Source organism: Anarrhichthys ocellatus, unplaced genomic scaffold (assembly GCF_004355925.1).
Source record: "Anarrhichthys ocellatus isolate YVR2014 unplaced genomic scaffold, GSC_Weel_1.0 scaffold40, whole genome shotgun sequence".
NCBI classification, from domain to species: Eukaryota; Metazoa; Chordata; class Actinopteri; order Perciformes; family Anarhichadidae; genus Anarrhichthys; species Anarrhichthys ocellatus.
This window is the reverse complement of record NW_022280070.1, coordinates 1,653,694-1,674,634: the sequence shown is the minus strand read 5'-3', so window position 1 is coordinate 1,674,634 and position 20,941 is coordinate 1,653,694. Positions and strand designations below refer to the sequence as shown.

Sequence of the window (20,941 nt, the reverse complement as noted above, 5' to 3'; positions counted from 1 at the left end):
TCTCTCTCTCTCTCTCTCTCTCTCTCTCTCTCTCTCTCTCTCAAAATCATTATAAGTAATGGCAGAGGGGGATTCCATGGATTCCTGATGAGCCTCTAGTGTGTGAGTATGTTCTGGGGCGTGAGTGGACATGCTTGTTTTCAGTGTCCGCCTCTGTCACTGTAAAGGAACTTTAGGAATTTCCTTTGTTGATACCCCCACCCCTTCCCCACCGAGGAGGAGGGAAGCACTTTCCCACACCACACACAGGCTTTTTCTGGGGGGGGGGGGGGGCTGGAATAGTCACTGATAAACAGCAGAGGGAGAGAGGGGCCTTAGTTGGGTTGCAACATGATTTCACACACGGCCCTATTTCCATCTGGACAGATTAAACACTGCTGTCAGTGTCTTTGTGATGCAGGCTGAACCAATCGAGAATAAACATGCTCACTGACAGACACAGAATGATGACTTGAGGGACAACTTACGCATTGCAGTATGGTTTCTTCCCAAAGCCTTTGTAATTCTTCATGTTTAGGGTCATTTTGCAGGTCTCGCAGCTGAAGCATCCTTTATGCCAGTACTGTCAGAAACAGAGAGACAAAGAAGACACGAAATGTTAAGGGAAGAGATTTGAGACTTTTGTTTCACAATTTTGTGCGAACCCAAAAAAGGACCACACACACAAACACACACAAAAACAGCAACTAGCACAGGAAAGCTAATTGAATACTTTCTATTCCCTCGAGGTTTCACAGGGATACCGAGAATAGTGACTGTTTGAGACTGTGTGAAAAAAAAAAAGAAAAAAAAGTGAAGCGATGTGGAAACCCGGCAGTTTGTGTGCTGCTGGCACTGAACGGTTACAAAGAAGACCAACGTCCCCTTTTGCAAGCAAATTGTGGGCTTACTATTTATGAGAAGATGGGGCTAGTTGCGCCGCTGTGAGCAGTAAGGAACTAGATGTAAAGTTTGTGAGTTCCATCCATTTTCACACCTTTATTGCTCTGAGCTCAGTGTGCAAAATGCACCTTTTGACTCTGTCCGCCCATCTCTGCAGGCCTGCATGTTTCTGTACTGCCACCATCCCTCTATCGCCCTCACTACTCCCACCCACCCGCCTGCTTTTCCTTTTCCTCTCCTGGCCTGAGGGTTCAAAGAGGGATCGAGGGAGGATTGGAGGCAGAAAAGAACTGGAAGGAGGGAGGAAACATGAATGGGAGGAGCTGGAGAGAGCAAAGAGGAAGGGAGGGGTGGGTGAGAGAGAGGAAAAACGCCAGAGACTGAAGCAATGATCTGGCTGCTCCTGCTATATTGTCAAGGAAGGGAGAAAAGGAGTGCGAAGACACGGAGAGAGAAAGAATGGGAGGGGAAAGAAAGAGGGAGTCCTTATTAACATGGCCTCATGGTGCCATGTCATCACCCTCATTCTTTCTCCCACTCTTTAGCACTTCTACACCAATTGCCCACACACAAAACATCCATCTTCTGAACTAAATGATTCAAAACAGGATAAAACTGCACGTCCAAGTACAACATCACTTTGTCAATGTTTCACTCACAAACACGACGCAAGTTTGAGTCCACAGTCTCCTCAGGATAAGACACTACAGGCAGGAACATCTATCATTTCCCTGCGTGCAGTGATACAGTTACAGATAATACAGCGTGTGTTACAGCTGGAAATTAATGAACAGGATGTTGACGTTGCCCGAGTTGCAAAAAGCTGCAGATGGACAGATGATACAATCATGGCGGCGCTATGTATGGGAAACATGACCAAACATGCATCACTGTGGCCATCTCACTTGCTTCCATTATCGAACAAGAATATCGCTTCAGGCGGGTTTTAAGAAACAGTCTTGTCTGGATGTAACGGACCACTCGGGGTGGTATGAGATGACAACAGGCAAGTGTGTGTGTGTGTTTGACATGGGTGTTTGTAGCTGGGAGCCAGCATATATTGTACTAAGGCATACTAAAGAGGAGGCCGAGCCCGGTGCTCTGTTCGGTGGAGCTGTGATCCACAGCCAAAACACAGCCGTCCGACGCAAACTCCTTATCCCACGACAACCCAATCGCGGCCTGAGGGAGTTGCAGAGGGACACATCGTGTTGCTCTTCCCACCGCTCTCTCCGTCTCCATTGTTCTGGCTACTGCTGCAAAGCCAAATCCCTTTACAAACAACAGCATCATGCAGGCAGATTCCATTTCCTCTAGCTTCAGCTGATTTGCAGCTATGGTGGCAGCCATCTTTGCACGCTACACTGGCTTTGGTTCATCTACTTGTAGCAGAGCAGCCCGGCGTGATATTCTCCACGGACTACTGTTGTCCCGTTCTCATTTCCCCAAAATCTGTAATAATGATGAACCAGGGACCAATAGAGAAGTGTGAATGCAATTGCTGTGCGGAGAAAGGTGAGCGTGGACTTTGACACTCCTGTTGTTTCCCTGAATAAATATTGACCGCGGGTTCTATTCCAGAGAACAAGCCTGCTGAACTTAACCCTTCAGCACACTATTGACGAGGGTCTAGATGCAGTCTCGCAGACTACCAACACGACACGCATGCTTCACAACCCACCCCACCCCACTTGATCTACATAAAACTATTACAATTCCTAAGCCCAGCCCAGACCGCATTCTCTCTGCAACAACCCCTAGTGACCTCTCAGGTGAACGGGGATCGGGTTCATACTGAACTGCAACGACCGGGCAGCTCTTCACACAGGCGCTGAAATGAACTCAGGCCACATGTGGTGATGGTGGTCGGGGCAGCATGTGTCCACATGTGCAGCGTAGTGGGAATATCAAAATGTAAATACACTGACACGTTACAAATACGACCACCTGGTGAACTCTAACTTTTATACAGTATGCATTGAACCACTGCAGGCATATTGTCTCGCTGTATGGCTGAACACACTTATATACTCAGCAGTGGTTGCATTTTCTCACAGATATATAATCACTGGAGAGGCATTTGAGACCCATCCCGTCTGAATCTAGACACAATCTAAATATGCAGTATCTGTTAGGCATATATAAGGTCTGGGACTTAGATTTGGTCTAGGATTACGACAAATAGATGCCAAAGGGAAAGAAGGGACAAACAGCGACGTATAGGGCGACAAACATCCCAAATGCGTGATGTTCAAGAGGCCATTCTGCACTTAGCCTTGTCCAGCTCCAGGAAAAACCTGGCTCCTGGGTGCCAAGGCAGGATCTGTCAGTCAGCTTGAAAAATGAGGACACTGCAGAGACGGAGCCCTAGAAATAAAACACCAATAAAAAACAGCACGGTCTTCCTGCATCAGCGCAGCTCAAGGGCACATCTGTATGTGGGCGTCTTTATGCGAATGCGAGCGATAACCGCATGCGTACATAGTGTGTAGTGCAGTCTGTATGTAGGTTATGATGTCTCAGTGCACGATGCATGTGTGTCAATAGGGAAGACTCCATCCAAGAGCAAAAAAATGCTCAGTCAGCCTTGCAGCTTCCCTTCTCGGTGAGATTCAAATGCAAGATGAGCGGGACTGAAACCCTGCAGCTATCTGGGAGGCCAACAGATAACGTGTATGCAAACACACATCACACACAGAGGGAGGAGTAGTGACCGGCAGCATGCTCTCACATACTATCCATCGACTCATTGGAAATGTAAGTGACTTCTATTTACCGCTTACTGCATCAGCATTAGTGTCGAATCTACATTGGGCAGATTTCTCACCTTGTTTGGTCCACTAAACATAGCGACACAGACATAACCTTCGTCGTCATTGATTTGAACAGAAACACCGGCTGCACCCTTTCCTAAAGCCCAGAGACGAGTTCGCATTTTTGTGTTTCCAGTTCCCTCTTGTCTTGAAGTCGATGTTTTTTTTTGAACAGGTTTTTCATTTCGGAAATCACATCTGTGGTTGACATAAGCTTAACAGATTTGTTTTGTTCTACGGCAGTAAATATACACTAATAAATGTCATCACACCGATCACTACTACACCTTAAGCTTAGCGGTGTGATGTGAAGTCATGCGTATAGTTCCTTTGTAGCCTAATATTAGCTCTTACAGTGATATAAAACCCTAAAATAATGAACGGAAAATAATGGACACGCCCTTTAAGTACCTACCAAGTGACTCAGAGCAGGCAAATTTACCAGGACTTGGTTGCTGTTATTTTCTATACTCATTAAATGAACAATATAGTGTGTTATTTTAGATGAGGAGAAACTAAACAACAATCTATAGGCTGCGTTAAGTGGATTTTCACGATCCAGTCTTCTGGTAGTCACCAAATTAAGCATCAGAGAAATTAAGCGCCTTAGAAAACACTAAAGGACATCCTGAGGGATCCTGATGAAATCTTTCAGAAGTTTGGTCAAATCAGCAGCAAATCACTTCAGTCCAAACCACTTTGTGGCTGATGAGGCCTCTGAAGACGCTGCGATGGCTCTTTGACTGTTTATTTTCAACCAAAATATTAAAAGCCCCACCGTACCCACACACACACACACACACACACACGGTGGGCCATTACAGCAGCTAACATGTGAAAGACTATTCTTGCGTAAGCGGTACATGCCCACAGACACACTGCCCACAGACACACTGCCCACATCTGGCTGGTGCTAATAAAGCAAACCAACTCATTAAAGCATGCTGGTTAATTAATCATTGCCCTACCTGATGCCATTAATTCTTACCCAAGCCCAGGGGCTTAGCTGCTGGCCAGCAGGCAGACGGAGTGATGTGAACAGACATGCTATGCAAGAGTACAGTACACGCTTAACACCATTTTTGTGACCACTCTGGACTAACATACACATCCTGCCACACTTTAATAATAACAAAAACGATGAGGTGAGCACGGTAAAGGTGACGTTATATTAAACCAGAGCATAGACGGACCATGTAATTGTGCTGGTGTGAATAAAGCTGCAACACATCGAGAGAGAAACAGAACATGTGCGCTAGTTCCTCTTCCTGATAAAAACGCACAAAGGAGAAGTAGCTTGCTGCTAACTGTGGAGTCAAAACCTCGGCTGATTTTGACTGTAATGTGCGTTAGTGAATGCGAGTCATTTAAAAAAAAAAAGAAAAAGAGGAGGTGTCTCGTGGTGGCCGGACAAATTCCTCACCTCTAGTGGCATTCTGGACGACATGAATCAGCTCTCAGAATAATCTGTCTGAATATAGACAAGGCGGTAGACAGATTCCTCTAAAAACACCAGACCATCCGAGAACAAAAACCTCCCCGTTTAAAAACAGGACATGTAATATCATCCGTGATTAACATAATATAAGATGTAACATTAATCATTATAACATATGCGAGTAATATAAACAGTGAATAAGTTATTCTACGGAGCACACTGTTCTAAGAGAATAACAGCTTTAATGATGTCTCATAAGAACAATTTTTATGCATTTGATTTTACATGACTAAGCACGACGTCAGCGCCTTCATGCCGTAAAGACTGGACAACAAGCATACTGTACTCTTCTGACCTTTAACCCCAATTTCAAGCAATTTCCTGTGATTGAGAGGCACCAGTACAATCGAGTCTCACATCTCAAACAGAAACCCCGCACTGAAGCCAAATAACACTGAAGCCAATTTGTTAGCTAAATAATAATAAAAATTAAAAACAATGCACCCAAGTCGTAGCTGTGAAAGCTGGAGCACAAAACTTTAGCTGTTCTTTGCTGTAATTGATTGTTCTGTGAAGAGCATAACAGCAGAGTGGTTTTCTTCTGGCCCGTCTGCATTTTAAAAGCCTTCAACCACATGCCGACGTAAAGAAAATAACCTCCTCTTTGGGTTCTGTCCTTGCATCCTTGACTTTCTTCTCCACTCACGGACTGTTTTGATGTCAGTGAGGCCGTGTCTTCTCTAGGATACTCGGTGCCATGTGGGAGATCTTTTGTTGCATTAAAAAAAAAAAAAAAATGTATCTGAAACAAGCAAACAGGTCTCGCCTCTGAAGACATCTCGCCAATATTGAGATGTTTTGACACTGCGAACATATTAAACATACATCGAAGAGCCAGTAGCAATGTTTGCGCTTCATACTTACTTATTAAAAAGGACGAGCTGTCGGAACGTGTCACGTTTCTCGCATTATTTATAGACCGCGAAATACTATGTTCACTGAAATAATGGCCGTTTACTATGCAGGAACCGGTTACACCGCTCCATAATCGACGGCATAATAGCACAGTTAAATATTAACAAATCTGGTGGAGAGTTATAGGAGGACTCTTCATCTGCAGGTAGGAACAGGCTCTCTGTGATTCAGACATGCAATATACAGCTCGTAGAGATATTAAGTACACAGACACTCCAGCAGAGAACCACTCTACACCAACCTCTCTATTTATCTCGACAATACACACTTCCTGAGTGCTGGAAATAGCTACAAATCTAACAGAGATACACACAAATCACTTCTCTTCTTCCGACATCGCCCATTAACCTAAATGTGACCAGTTTTACTGGTAAGCTTTATATATAAAAGGCACTGGTAAATACAGTTTATGTCATTCACCTACTACCACTTCCTCGTTGGGAGTTTCACTGGCTGAAGTTCAACAGCTACAAAAAGCTAACCTGAAAGATATGAAGCCTGAGACTTGAGCCAAATAAGCAGCTCTTACAATCAACAAGTATTTTTAGGCCTGAAAGTAAGACAAATAACGGCTAAACCGCCACGAACGAGAACAAGAGCCTCAACTGACATGCACTTCCTGTCTTTACATGTGCTGGGCCCAGCCCCGACTATACTGGAATGCAGCTGACAGACAAACAGGCCTCTGTGGCTCAGCCTCTCTCTCTCTCTCACACACTCACACTCACACACACACCAAAGAGGGATATTATAGATGAAGCCTGTCAGGTAAAAGGCATTCATCTAGAGAACCCTCCATTCCCCCTGCTTTCACCTGAGCTAGCCTAGCAGACAAACCCCAGCCAGTGTGGGCTCAGCTGCTTTAAACAAACGAGAAGAGCGGTGTTTGTGTGTTCCACGGAGAAGGGAGAAGGGTTGGTTGTGTTTTGGCGTGTCTGAAGGTGTGAGCGCTGATGCGGAATGGCAGCAAAGACAGACTACTCTCTCCTGTGCTCGGTTCGGAGCAGGGAGACGGCACAGCAGGCATCTGACAGAGCACATTTTATGGGAGTGTCCGTGTGCTGGAATGCACTCTTGCTTCAGGCAAAGATAACCAAAGCACACAGAGGGCCGTACTTGTGGCGATACCAGCCTGCCAACATGCTAATGTGACTCATATTTGTTTAAGGGGCCCTGCGTGAAGAGTGTGGGGTTCTGAGAGAAATCAATTCCAGTCCAAAGCACTCTGGGAAAACATTAGTCATGGTGCATTCAAGAACACATCCATGCAGAGAGCAATAATGCATCCAATCAAGAGCTGATGTTACTTTAGATAATGTGCTCTTTCATCCACCTTTATTGTCGGTCCACCCCAAACAGATAAAGAAGTCCCAGCAGGCATTGATTTTCAATAGCTGACGTCCATTAGACAAATAATCTACTTGCTCAAAGACCTGCTTTGGTTAAAAAAAAAACAAAAAAAAACATACCTATTGATATGCTAAACGTTGCAGACCCCAACCACATAGTAAATAGAGTGTGTTACATGCATCTTGTTGAAAAGTTACAGTGAGAGCATTCAATACATGCAATAATCAAACCATGATCACCTTTACCTCCTCATAGTGGTGACAGGAGAGAGACATGCTGTGCCTGTGTTAACTCAAATGTTAGCTCACATGTGAATTAGTGACTCACTAAAAGGGTCAAATTGATGAGATTAGCACCTTGGCTGAGATTACGCTCCTGCTTTTGACTGAAAACTAATCCAGGAGGCTCCACCAATGATCCCTGACTTGGATTAACCGGTGTATTGGACACGGATATGTCTTTATCAGTCCACGCTGCCCGCGAAAAGCTTGGTTATTATGAGACTAGTGTTCAGTGAGAAACCCCGTATCGTTTAATATGTGTTAAGGTAACCGCTTTGAATACAGACTTCGAGTTTCTAGACCAGGTTAGAGGCGTTAGCTGACGTTATTCATCAGTTTTCTTCAGCCAGGCCCGAACCAGAGGCTGTCGGAAGCACCGTGAAGGCGCTGGTTTTTTTTTAGGGTGAATCCATTTCGTAGCCTTGAGTCATTGTCCGGTGAAAAAATAAAATACACATTCTGCTTTCTTAAAGTAGACCGTCATCCACACGATAAAGTGTATTTTCCTTTCCGTTCCGCGCCCCTGTGCCACCGCCTTCCAGACGTTAAGCTAGCCGTTAGCTTGCTAGCGACATACCTGTTCCTGTCGGGGTGTTGAATTCATTCACAAAAAAACATGTGAACGGTGTCATTTTGAGCAGAAATACGTGCGGCCAGTGTACAAAAGGGAGGGCGGCGTATAGCGCTTGTTTTATAAAAGAAGAATACAAAGTAAGACGGCGTTCTGGTGGTCTTACCTTGTCCAGACAATTCACTTTTTCCGTGGGGTAAACGACTTGTTCACATCTGCCACACAACGGATTCATGTTGGAGGAATGCTCTTCTAGCTAGTTAGCACGGAAACCGCCGATGATACCGATTTTGTAGCTTTGTGCTGTCGAGTCCTCACTTCAGAAACTAGCTATATAGTGTACGAATGTGACCAGTAGCAGACCGACACTAATCTAGTTGTGTGTGTAGCAAATCCAGGAGGTTGTTGTTGTCGTTGTAGCCGCACAGCTGGCTGTCAGTCCACTAACCAGACACGGAAAGCGCGCTCCCGCTTCGCGCACCCCCCCCCCTCTCTCTCTCTCTTCCTCCCTCGACTGCGCGTGTCCGATCAGAAAGGGAAGAGGCAGTGTGGGAAGTTAATTGTTTCACTTGGAAGAAAGATTTGATCACTATTTCAGAGGAACTAGGCCGTCTATACATTGTACATATTTAACTGAGGCTCAAGTATTGTGTATTGCAACACAATCCCACTTGTGTGTCGGTGTAAATAAATCCAGGTCGACCCTTGTGCATGTCCCACATGTCTGCCCTCGTCCCATCTGTGCTCGCATAGCAAACGCGTGCGATCATCTTCATTGTTGCAGGTTTTTGGGGCTTTACCAATCCAGTGATCTCAATTCAAAATGTGTACACATCTGCCACGTTCACTGCATGTCCTACTTGATGTCCATGTGATACATTTGGTTAGGCTGACACCTGTTGACAAAAGAGCTGTACTGTCTGCATTCCCACAAATTGACATATCACTTTCTTTTGGGATGTTCACCCCTTTCATGTACAGCAACAAGTGCTGCTGAATCTGACATAAAAAAAACACCAAAGCCTTTCAGGCTTGAGTACTTCAGGAACTGTGTAGTATGTTCCTGCAAAAACAAAAGGTGAAACTACAAAGAATCAACTCCACCTTCAAAAGTAACAGCAAGTGAAACTGAAGCCCAACCAGATCTTTATTTGTTTGATGTCAAACAGCATATGTATTTTATCTAAGGTTCCCAACCTTGTGGCATGCATTGCACAATTAATTGCAGACAAAATTTGATAATGTTTAAAAATGAGGATGAAATGAAACACATTATTACAGCAGAGAAATACATTTCCAATGAAACCATTCAATATCGTATAACATTCAACTGTAATCTACGCCAACGCTTTGCAATGGAGACATGGACAAATTTATATATTTGAATTTTTGTAGAAATCAGTTCAATGCAAATATTTATCCATCATTTCAACATGGCCCAGCTTCTACAATGCTGTCTCTTTCACGACCTTCTCCTTCCACTTCTGTGTAACCAGGGTGTTGCTTCTGAAACTTCAAAGACGGCCAGTAGTTGTTGCGTCGCTAAAAAAAAAAATCAAGCACAGAAAAATTGTGTGGACATGTGTAATTAAAGCATGGCTATTGTCGTGGCTATTGTCGGGGCAGGTGTAGGCCGCATTCAATGCTCACCTGGATGAGGTAAAGTGGTGATGCAGCAGTAGGATGGTAGTTGATGTAAAGAGCAACTAGTATCAGAGCCAAAAGTAACACCAGCGCAGCTGCTATACCGACTATCACGCCTGAGTTGGCCCACCCCTCACTCTTGGTCGAAGAATCTGTCCTCACGTCTGTATCGAAGATGAAGCCCCAAAATTATCTCCCTTCATAAGGCTTAACTATAATGGCACTTACAGGTATTAACTCACCATTGCCGGTCTTAAATATGTGAGGTTTGGTCTCATCTGAGAAAAGACAGAAAGCAGTCATTTCCATACTTATTTCCTGGCAGAATCAGTTTTTATTGAGCGAAAAAAATGTGGTGAAATACTGCATACACGATACGGTACTGTATACCATTCTGGAAAAATAAATAGCTCAGCCTCACCGTCACAACCTTTTTGTAGAGGAGTCAATGAGGACACGTTCTCCGTCTCGGGTGTGGTAGAGGAACCAGTGGAGCTGTCACCCCTGGAGTAATCCTCACAGGTTGCATTTTTGCTCTGCCCGTATACAACATAACAGATGCATGAGTCTCAAAAATGGAAAATAATCCGATATATTTATAACTGACGTCCAGCAGTACCTCTTCTGAACAGGCATAGTCCAACCATTCTTGCCTGTGTCGATCCATGCCATCTGAACACCTGAAAACACACAAGATGTATATTTATAAGTAATAGAACTGCTGCTATATGGACATTTGGGCTACCGTAGTGTCCCACTCACCTCTGGAGTACGTTGCACCAGCTACAATTGGATGTTTGGTTGGATGACAGGCAGAGCTCGCAGCTGTCATGCTGCAGGCAGGCTGAACAGAGAGAAGGAGACAAGCACAACAACAGAAGATGTATTGCTTGAATGTTGATGCAGTCTAACGTATTGATTACTTGAAACTAATCCTTTAAAGATGAGGGATGAGGATCACTTACTAGGCAGTGGAGTGAACTCGACAGCAGAGAAGCTGATGATCTTTGTGGAGTCTATTTCAACCCGATGGTACTCATGAATCGTCCGCTGTTGGGCATCTGAATCAGAATCAAGTTTATCGCGAGCAGATTTTCACATACAAGGAATTTCCTTTGTTATTTGGTCGTTAACAATAAACATAGTACAGAAAGGAAAAAGTACTACAAAAGTCAAGAATCGTAAATATAACATAAAAATATGGGGTGGGCAAATGTTCACAGTATAAAGAATATGTGCAACAGAGATAATAACATAAAAGACGTGTGTTCATTTAACGCATTGACTCAGACCTGTGGTAGAGATATCACAGGCTTAAATACCCCAAATCCCCAAAAACTCTCTGATTCTCTCTACATAGGTGGACCGGCATTAATATTACTGCTGACCTGGTGATTGAGGAGAAGGTTCCGTGACCATGAAGGCGTCAGACAAACCGGCCTTTACCGGATGCTCAGCTGAACCAATCCCATCTAATGACAGAGGTATCTGATGAACACACAAAAAGAGGAATCGCTTACGCATTCAGCACAAGGGAAGAGAGCAAGTTTAGAAGAGCACAGACGTGTGTCTCACATCTCGATAGCTGAACGTGATGGTTCCTGTTCTGTAAAGTGCAGCCTGGAACGTAAAGACGCCTTCTGACTCTTTTCCGGGGAGTCTGACCCGCTCCCACTGGACCACAAACACCTCACCTGAAAGGAGTGAAGATCAAACAGGAGTCAGACAAGTAATCAGACAACATGTGTTCATATATGAGCTGGTATCTCACCATTGTCCAGGTATTGCACAGTGGATTCTTTAGCGTAGCTGGGGTCAAAATTAGCCATTAGAGGGGCGATGTACTGTGTGGCAGTCAGCATGCGGTGAGTAATCTCCCCTGTGAAGATAAACCCTGAAAATGGCCAGACGGAAGAACATGTAAGGCCCGAGTAAGACTTGTTAGCCCGCAAAAAAACACTTCTCTGCTGTGAACATGTGCAGGAAAGGTCACTTGAACATCTGCTATAAAATCAAAAAGTACCTCCAGTTGCTATGGTGATCTGCCTCAGGTAATGTCCGTAGAAAGGAAAGTCAAACGACAGGGCAACCTTCTGCAAGGAGATAGACACAGACAGAGAGAAAGAATTAGACATTGAGCTTATATTTTGATCTTTCTATGGCACAAAGTATCCTCACCAGCTCTTAAAGAAGGAGGAATGAGGAGAATAAATGCATAATGTTGACGTAAAAACTATGTTTTGTTTCATTTATATATGTATTTTTTTCAAATGCTCTACCACTGAGCTCTACCCCCATGTCGTCATTGTACACAGTTAGCTCAGCGACATGTACACTAGCAGGCATACTGAACTATATTGCAATGATCTGGTTAAACCACATAGACACAACTTGCAGCGGGTCATTGAGGTTACCGGGCGGGAACCTTTCAAAACAGATATTCTGCTAGCTGAGATCTTCAACACTATGATTCACTCTCAACATAATTTTATCAGTCTCGAGATCAGTAGAGCAAATGGGAAAACTGATGTACACGATAACCTTCACTGCTGTTTTAGCAAACTGCAAGCACGTTTTTCTCCTTAGCTTCATCAATTTATAATCTGATGTAAAAACTGTTCCTTCCCCAACTATGTAACCTGGATTGGATGTTTCTATAAAAGCCAAAGTACTGTTTCCACTTGGAGAATGCCTTCCCATATTAAAGTGAGCTGTATGTATTACACAGGTGTCAGGTGTTGGACAACAGAGGTTAAAACATGGGCAGCCTCTGGCACGGCATGTAGCTCTTGGCATCTACCAACATTTCCCAGTCCCTTGAGCTCCTCTAGCAGTGGTACCTTATGTTTCAGACTGAACTCCATCCTGGCTTGCTGTCACATAACATGCAAGCAGAATTTCCGAATTAGCTGTTTGTGTACAGTACTTGTATACTTGCTGCAGTGTTGGCATTTTGCACTCCATTTCACTGATTAGTTTTGATAGAAATTTGGAAAAGTCCCGGTTTGTGTCCATATCCCAGGGGTGACTTTAGAAAGTACATATGACACAGCACTTTGAAAATCCAAATATTGAAAAACATGTCTTCACAAGCAGGGTGCACATGGATTAAAACCACAGACCTCTTCATCTGCAAAATGCACAGAGCTATACAACAACTACCGTACATTACCTCTTGTTGATGGCCTAGTATAAGACCATTTTAATGATGATTGATTTAAACTGGGGTTCACTGCAGTCAAATGCTCTACCACTGAGCTACGCCCACAATAACACTAAAATGTAAGTGTTTATACATACTCTAGGGAATGACCATATAGATTTATATGTTTACGGATAACTAACACATAAAATAAGAGCTCTGATCATCATATATGTTTACTATGGTATAGGGTAATGTGTTGGAATGTCTCGTTGACTGGTAAACAGCCGTTATCTGTGTCTCAACAACATCAAAACAGTTCATTTGTTATTTCACTGATTTATGCTTTAATTAGGGGGCACCCAGGTTGAACTAGGGTCCTCATAATCTGCAATCCAATGCTCTACCACTGAGCTATACCCCCCAATGGAGACTTTCTGAAAGCCAGTATAATCAGCATAGATAAAAATGTTTCTCAATAACTAACACATTAAATGAGAGAGTGCATCTCCGGTGGAGAATACATCCCACTGCATATTGACAGCTTTAAATAACCTTATGGATGAAATGTTAACACATGTTGCAGATTGCATGATCTACTTTAAATTCAGGTGTCTTTTCTTCAACAAATAAAGAATCAGTAAATGTCTGTGTACTTAAAATGACTGAAGTGTTGAGCACTTAAGCCCTCACCCGGGACATGGGAATCATACATTTTGCGATCAGTGTGTATGATCACTTCAAAGATACACCGAAAGCACAACGAAAATGATTTCACAATTGGTGGGCACCCAGATTTGATGTGTAGTCAAATGCGCCACCACTGAGCCACACCCTCTGTCACCCATTTCTGATGGTGGCTTGGTAAAGTACAATGCTAATTCCTTTTAACCGACGAAGGAAGCAAGGCCTTGCATGCATTTTGTGTGTGTGTGTGTGTGTGTGTGTGTGTGTGTGTGTGTGTATGAGACTCACCACAGCCTGATTGTATGAGTTTGACAGAATGCCATGGACTCTCACTTGGCCATGCCAGACGTCATTCATGTCTACCCATAGTTCCTCTGTGCGCTGGTCTTCTGGGCCAAAGCTACGCCATGTGTAATACTTCCCAGAATCCTCCTTGCAGACAAGAAAAACACAGTGGATCAGAGGGTGTGATGGGCGTTGAGGGAGTGTGTCATGCCGGCATTAAGAGTCCAGTCTGTTAAATCGCATGCTGTCATGAGTGGAAACATGTAAACATGTATTTCCAAAAGAAAGCAGTGTTTATCTCCAACTAAAACAAAAAGAACGTGTCAAAAGCCAAAAGCAAAATAAACGCCGCACATCATTACAGTCATAGGAAACGCTGTGGTGGAGCTCTCACCACTACGCGTGTCATGTTGTCTGGCAGGGTGTTGATGGTTAGTCCTCCACCCAGGACCGCCCTGCTTATCCTAGCGTGGCCTGAAGATGACCGCTGCACTCCGTAGGGATGACTGTCACCTCCAGTTGACTCTCCATGCTGCTGTGACATCACACCGTACCAATTGTCTGTCCAAAATAATGAACATCAGGTTAGCGTGCTATGGTCATTGTGGGATGTCATGATATGAGCACTTGCAACTTTCTTCTATGCCAAATTCTAAATCTGCTGATTAAAAGACTCATTTTAATATAAGAGGAAGAGAAAGCACACAAAAGCTCTTTTTTTTTTTACCTTGGCAGCAGTACCGCACGCTGCCGGGATACATTTCAGTTTTATTCAGACTCTTAACAATAGTGTTTACAGTTGTGGCCTTTGATATCGTTAGTCTTAGCCTTGTCAGTTTAAGACATTGTTGAAAGAAGACAGAGAGAATACATATAACATTTTGTGATGCTCAGAAGGAGCTGTCAAATCCTACAAACAATGTAGACCATATCTAGTAAGCAGAGTGGTGTCGGTAGGCTTTGTTTTAAACTTCTGTGTGTTTTAATTGATGGCTTGTCTTTCTTTAAAGCCACACATTGAAAGCCACATATTCCGAGTTGATGTTAAGAGTTTATTTTAGCATCACCCTGAGATTTTTTGTTATTGAGTGTGGAAAATGCTGTATGAGCACCGAAACTTGGACGTGGATCTAAACATCTTGGTCGTTGCATAACCTCGGTCACTGATACAGCTGTACATTTGGAGCTAGAATGTCTTGACTGAGCACCCAAGAGAAATGTATGTTGATAGTATACAAAGCAGAGGCCATGCAGGCTTAGAAAGCTTTTTTGAGTAAAAGCTGGTTGATGGAAATTGAATCTATTAAATGTTTAAATATTAAATGTTTCTATGTTGTTTTAGGAGGGAAAAGGTCTATGTTTTTAGATGCTTAGCACTATTTTAAAAACAAACTTGTTAGTGTTGTCTTGTGTAAAACGCAATGACCAAAGAATGCATTCTTAATCAATAATTCAGAAAGTCTGCCATTTCAGCGAGGTTATAATATATATTTGAATTTCGCAAAACAAATCTGCTCCTCTTTGTTTTATAAAAACAACAAGTTTTGAAAAACGTTTTGTTTGCGTTGAAGGATTTCCACACTTCCTCTATTTTCACAAGCCAGTTGATAAAAAAACAAACTGAAAACTTCATAATGGCAGTAACATGGCAGGACATATTTATTGTTTTTTTAATTCAGGTGACCTTATTTTGGAGACATTTCAAATGATACAACCAACATTGAACAACAGTCAGTCGTCATCATGGTATCAAATAAAGTACAGCATTTGAGGAAATACTCAGTAACATTTCACGACTGCATTTAGAGGGTGAATCTTGCCAGATATAACATGTCTTAATTCAGCTATGGATGTTTAAAAATGTAGAAACCAGGACTTAGCGACAGAAGCATGCCAGATCATGTATGTAATATTGCATATCATCTATTTATCTGTCGTCGTCTTTTTTAAAACATTAGGGCAACACGCGGTATTTCTTAGGTACATTACGGTACAGAGCGGTGACGTCACCTCGCATCCTATATAAGCCTCCAGACGGCGCTTCTTTACGTACGGAGTGTCTCATCTAACCCTAAATCCGGGCGACCTCCTGTACTTAACGTTTGCTGTTTTTCTTTTTCTGGCTTTTCAGTGAACTACAGGAGGGGTTTGAAGCGACGCTGGGAACGTTTACGAACAAAAAAAGCCACGATAATCACTCCGTCGTGTTCAGTGTCCCTTCAGACACACCGGGAATCTCCTGCCGTGGTCAGCTTGTGCTGCCGCAAAGAGTTCGGCTCTGTTGCCCCGGTGTGTTCATGTCGGGACTCTATGTAACTGAGCAGAGTAAAAACTGAGCAGGGTGACCCTACCAGACTCTCTCGTTGTCGGGCCAGGAAGCCCGAGCTCAAACACCTGTAAACCTTACATTTAACTGTCGATCTTCACTGTTACATGTGCGTTAAAGTGTGTGCTAGCTCCCCACATCATGCTAACTGCTAGCTAACACTAGCAGGAATGACCCGCCCCCCTCGTGGGCCTTCTAAGTGACGAACAAGCGAGTATGGGGCCGAGTGGAGATTTAGACACGCGTTGTGTAAAAGGCATTTTAACGTTGATAAACTTACAAACCTGCAATATCTGCACCCCTACAAAGAGAAAAACTACCGCGAAAGAGGAAATTAGGAAGCATTTGACATGGAAAACATACTTTCTCATGATCAGTGCCATGTTCCTTTAAAGCCACCAGTTAAGGCTGCTCCCATCTGACACACCATAGTCAAATAAATACTAATGACATCCTTTCTCTCATGCAGTGCATTGATTAGTGATGTAGGTAATGGTGAAACAATTTGCTTGTGGCTAAAATACTAATTCTGTCGGCACTGTTTTTTTGCTTGATGCAAAATAATTAAACACTATGGCGCCATTCAATAAAGTGTTTGCCATAAAGCTGGATCTTGAGGTTTTGGGTTGAGGGCGTAGCTCACATGGGTGTGAAAAACATGGTACGCTGATAAAGATAAATTCCAGCCCAAGTCCTTGTTTTAGTTAATGGTGTCTGGGCTACTGTGTTGTTCTCATGAAAAGACACCACCTCTATATTCAGGTGTTGGACCAGACAGACCTGCCATCTGAATTGGGCAGCTGCTTTAAATTCTGCCATTTTTAGAAAATGAACAGTCTCAAACTCTTTGTTAAACAAAAAGCAGGGCATTTGTCCTAACAAAAAACTGCATAATCGGCAAGAAAACCCATTTAAGGATATGAAATCTGATATTTAGCTAAACAACTCCTTTTGGCTGCCAGCGCCCGGTCCAGCTCCTCTCAAGCCAGTGAAATGTTAGTCGACGTTGGTTTGATGCTGGCATTTCTGTCCTGACCATGGGAGGGGAACACATGCCCGTTGGGCGCTCAGCGATGTCCTGTTCCAAACCCCCAGAGTTCAGACTGTGTGGGACGTTGGTTGGTGATGCCAGCTTTAAACATCACTCTGCATTCACACAATTACAACACTGATGTCTTCCAAAGCCATCAAAACTGCAATGCGTCATTTACAATGTCTTGACCTCATAGGGCGCTTATTGTTTTTGTTCAGGAGTGTTTCTCTCCCCCTCTTTCATTCGATCAAGGGGTGCGTCAATGCATTCGTGTGACATCTGGTATATTAAACTTAGATATGTGATTGTTGAGCGCCGGATCCGCCCTGTTATGGCATCTATGAGGTAAGAGGAGACATGGCGTGCGCACAGTTGTCGAGGTCTGCAGTGCAGCAGATAAACATTCTGGTCTTATAAAAGCTGGGAGGGGTGCAGACGCCCAACATGAAGCTGTGGCTTCTAATATCTTCTCAGGTCATCCGCCTCACAGCCAGCAGTATTGAAGTCACTGAGACAGAACCAAAACAGTGAGATGGGAGTCATATCGTCTCTGCTGTCCAGGAGAAACGGACAAGAACTCACTCTCCACTCATCTATTTGCAATACTCGGAGCTCTGCTCATATACTGCTGGGTGATTTTCATGTTAGAAATACTTCTAAACATGTCAAAATTGGTGTGTTTTTTTTAAAGAATGTGACATTTTTAATCTTTGGATTCCTCTGAAATACACATTGATACATTAAACTTGGCCTTACGATTACATGAAAATTATTTATAAATAGAAGTACATGTTCTTCCCCCACGTTGATCTATTCCCTCAAAAAAAAATCACTTTAAGTTTGTAACAGAATACCCGATGAATCAATATCAAGATGGACCCGGACTATTTTTGTACATCTGCTCTTCTTTTAGGGAAATAGCAGTGTGGTGCGTCCAGCAGCCAAACCCATGCCTCACTCATGCCAGCGATGGTGTTGGTGAATCAGAAAGAAAGAACCATCATTAGTTAAAGCTGCTCCTGCTCAAGAACACAGATGAGGTTTGCACAATTCAGTTTGCTTCAGGATGTAAGAGTTTAACAAACTGAAGCGAATGAGAGCAGCGCTGAAGCACAGGATGACAAATGTAAAGACTCGGGGGGGTAAAACAGGATCCGGTTTTTGGTCAAATGTAGGCAATGAAAGAGCAGATGTTTCCGGACGGAGAAGTGACCTCTGCCCGCTCTTTCAGAAACCACGACGTTTAGCTTTTTCTGTGAGCGGTCACCTCAGAGCGGTCTGAGAGAACACACCCTTCCTGAACAGTGGCTGGACGAGTTGGCACAGACTCCCCAACATCACCCACAATAGACATGCATTCATTTCAAGGCCTGTGGTTGAATTGAATATATGCAATTCTTTAGTTTAAATTCCACGAATAAGTTTTCATCCACATAATCAAGCCACTTTGGTCTTGGAGATTCATTCATATTTGAGGAAAGAAATATGCATATTTAACTGAACATTGCCACCTCCATTATTAAATAGCTGTGAAGCTGACAATGTGGTGCATGTCTTTGAATTTATCTAACACAGAATATGAGCTGCTGACATATTTGAACAACTCTCACCATGGTGTTAAGGCCTTGAGAGGAGCCTCCTTTAATAACTAACTGGAAGAAATGACAAATTTAATTTATGACATCCCTAAGAGTCACATTTCACAATACAATTACCAACACATTCCAGTCTTGTTAAGAAAATATGAGGGCAATGATTGCCTCAGTTTTCTTCTGTCATGGTGAAACCTAATCTCTGCATGGAAAAGCCAAAAACCTTATCTTAATAAATAAGACAAAAAAGAGAAAAGGACACTGAGTTCTGGTGAAAAAACATTTCCCATACAAACGCTGTTCCAGTGTACAACATGATTCAAAGAGCACGTTGCTCAGCTGTTGGCAGCGAAACACTTTACTTTACTTTTCCTAAAACACAAGCATGTTTTGTTTATCACATGACTTTTATCAATAATAAAGTCAATCTGGGATCCACAGGCAATAACATCCAATCTTACAAAACAATCTTTGTCACTTAAATTCTCCTTTTTTCCCCCAGTTTAGCTCCAACATGTCAGGATCAGTTTCAGGCTACAAGCCTCTCAGCAGGACAAGAGACAGGAGGCCAAACACTGAGGTCACTGACGCGTACACAACTTATTTTCATTGGGGCTCCGTGTTTTTACAGTCTGGTTGTGATGCTGTAGATGTCTCCCTCAGACCCAAAGTCCTTTTTTTTAAATCTGAGCGGTATATCATGTTGAGTGACTGAGATAAGAGCAAATTTGGCGAAGGAAAGGAAGATGTGTCAGGTCAATAACAGCTGACCCCTTATTTTGCAAGCACATGTATGACCACCTCCTGCACCTATTTCACTCTGCAGAAGAACACGAGGAGCACAGGATGATTTAATGACATTTAGGGAAAAGGCAGGAGGGGAGTTTGTAGAGAGTGACCAGTCAAATTCCTCAGAGTTAGAAAAAAAAAATTGAATATGAATGTCCCAAACAAACACACCGTCCACTGTGCACCGTATCAAACAGATGTGGTTTCTGATAAATGTGCATCAAAAGGCTCTTTACAGTTTCTGAGTCTAGCAGGGAGGCGAGAAGAAAAACAAAGTCTGTATCTAATTTTAAACCTGAGACAGGCTGTTTGTGGGTTGTTGTTTAGACTCAGCCGCATGCTTGTGGAATAGGGTATTTTTATTGAACACTTTATCGTAAACTAGGTCATTCACTTTTGTGCGTAAAGTAAAAAGGGCACGGCATGCCCATTTGTTGCTCCATAAAGACTCCTAGTGAAGTTTTGCAGTTTACAGTGAGTCGAAATAGCAACAGTTGCACACACACATCATTATCATAAACATACATTAGAATATTAACTAAGAATAAAACAATTTGCATGCAGAGTTGAACTGCACAGACATTAGGTGCTAACTGAGCAAAAAATAAGACCTGTAAACTTCAGGTGCAAAAACCAGACAGGTGGAAAGATGGAAATGTTAAAGCAATGAGGATGGAGGGAAGAAAAAAAATACACACAGCTCACCTATCTGATGTTGAACCCAAACATTTGCCAGCTCTGTTTGGGAGACACAGAGGAAAAGCATCACCAAACCGAAACACATGATGGCCAGAAGAAGACACAAAAAATAAAATAAAAGCTTTTGTGTCAGCTCCCTTCTTATTCTCCCTCCTCTTCCTCTCTTTGCAAAAACAAGTTTTCTCTGAATTCCTCTTCCTCCCTCCAAATCTCTCTCTCTCTCTCTCTCTCTCTCTCTCTCTCTCTCTCTCTCTCTCACCACAAACCACCCATGTTTTTAACTGAAGACACAAGGATGAGTGGATTAGGCTTTAGAGCAGAAAGGGGAAATGTTATCATCTGCACATGTTACAAGCCTGCATAATGAGTTACAATATTTTTTTTATTTTAGAACATTATGCAATGTTTCATTGATTGCGATTCAAACATCCAAC

At 43.0% G+C, this 20,941-nt stretch overlaps 2 protein-coding genes across 2 annotated transcripts in view; both read right to left on the bottom strand.

Moving 5' to 3' along the window:
- lasp1 (LIM and SH3 protein 1) overlaps positions 1-8,806 on the bottom strand; it is a 23,223-nt gene extending 14,417 nt beyond the window's left edge. Inside the window, exons 1-2 of the mRNA XM_031867780.1 lie at positions 8,477-8,806; positions 468-562 (exon numbers count right to left, since the gene is read on the bottom strand). Of these exons, the coding sequence (XP_031723640.1) occupies positions 468-562; positions 8,477-8,545 (164 nt within the window). The 5' untranslated portion in view covers positions 8,546-8,806. The remainder of the gene's footprint in view (positions 1-467; positions 563-8,476) is intronic.
- Positions 8,807-9,465: 659 nt separating this feature from the next.
- LOC116394682 (plexin domain-containing protein 1-like) lies at positions 9,466-20,633 on the bottom strand. The gene is made up of 14 exons (XM_031867947.1): positions 20,514-20,633; positions 14,463-14,629; positions 14,072-14,215; positions 11,978-12,047; positions 11,726-11,848; positions 11,530-11,648; positions 11,343-11,442; positions 10,920-11,015; positions 10,717-10,798; positions 10,574-10,634; positions 10,376-10,490; positions 10,197-10,232; positions 9,961-10,118; positions 9,466-9,852 (listed from the first exon to the last, which is right to left on the bottom strand). The coding sequence occupies exons 1-14, from the start codon at positions 20,590-20,592 to the stop codon at positions 9,739-9,741; spliced, it is 1,464 nt and encodes a 487-aa protein (XP_031723807.1). The 5' UTR covers positions 20,593-20,633; the 3' UTR covers positions 9,466-9,738.
- Positions 20,634-20,941: the final 308 nt, after the last annotated feature.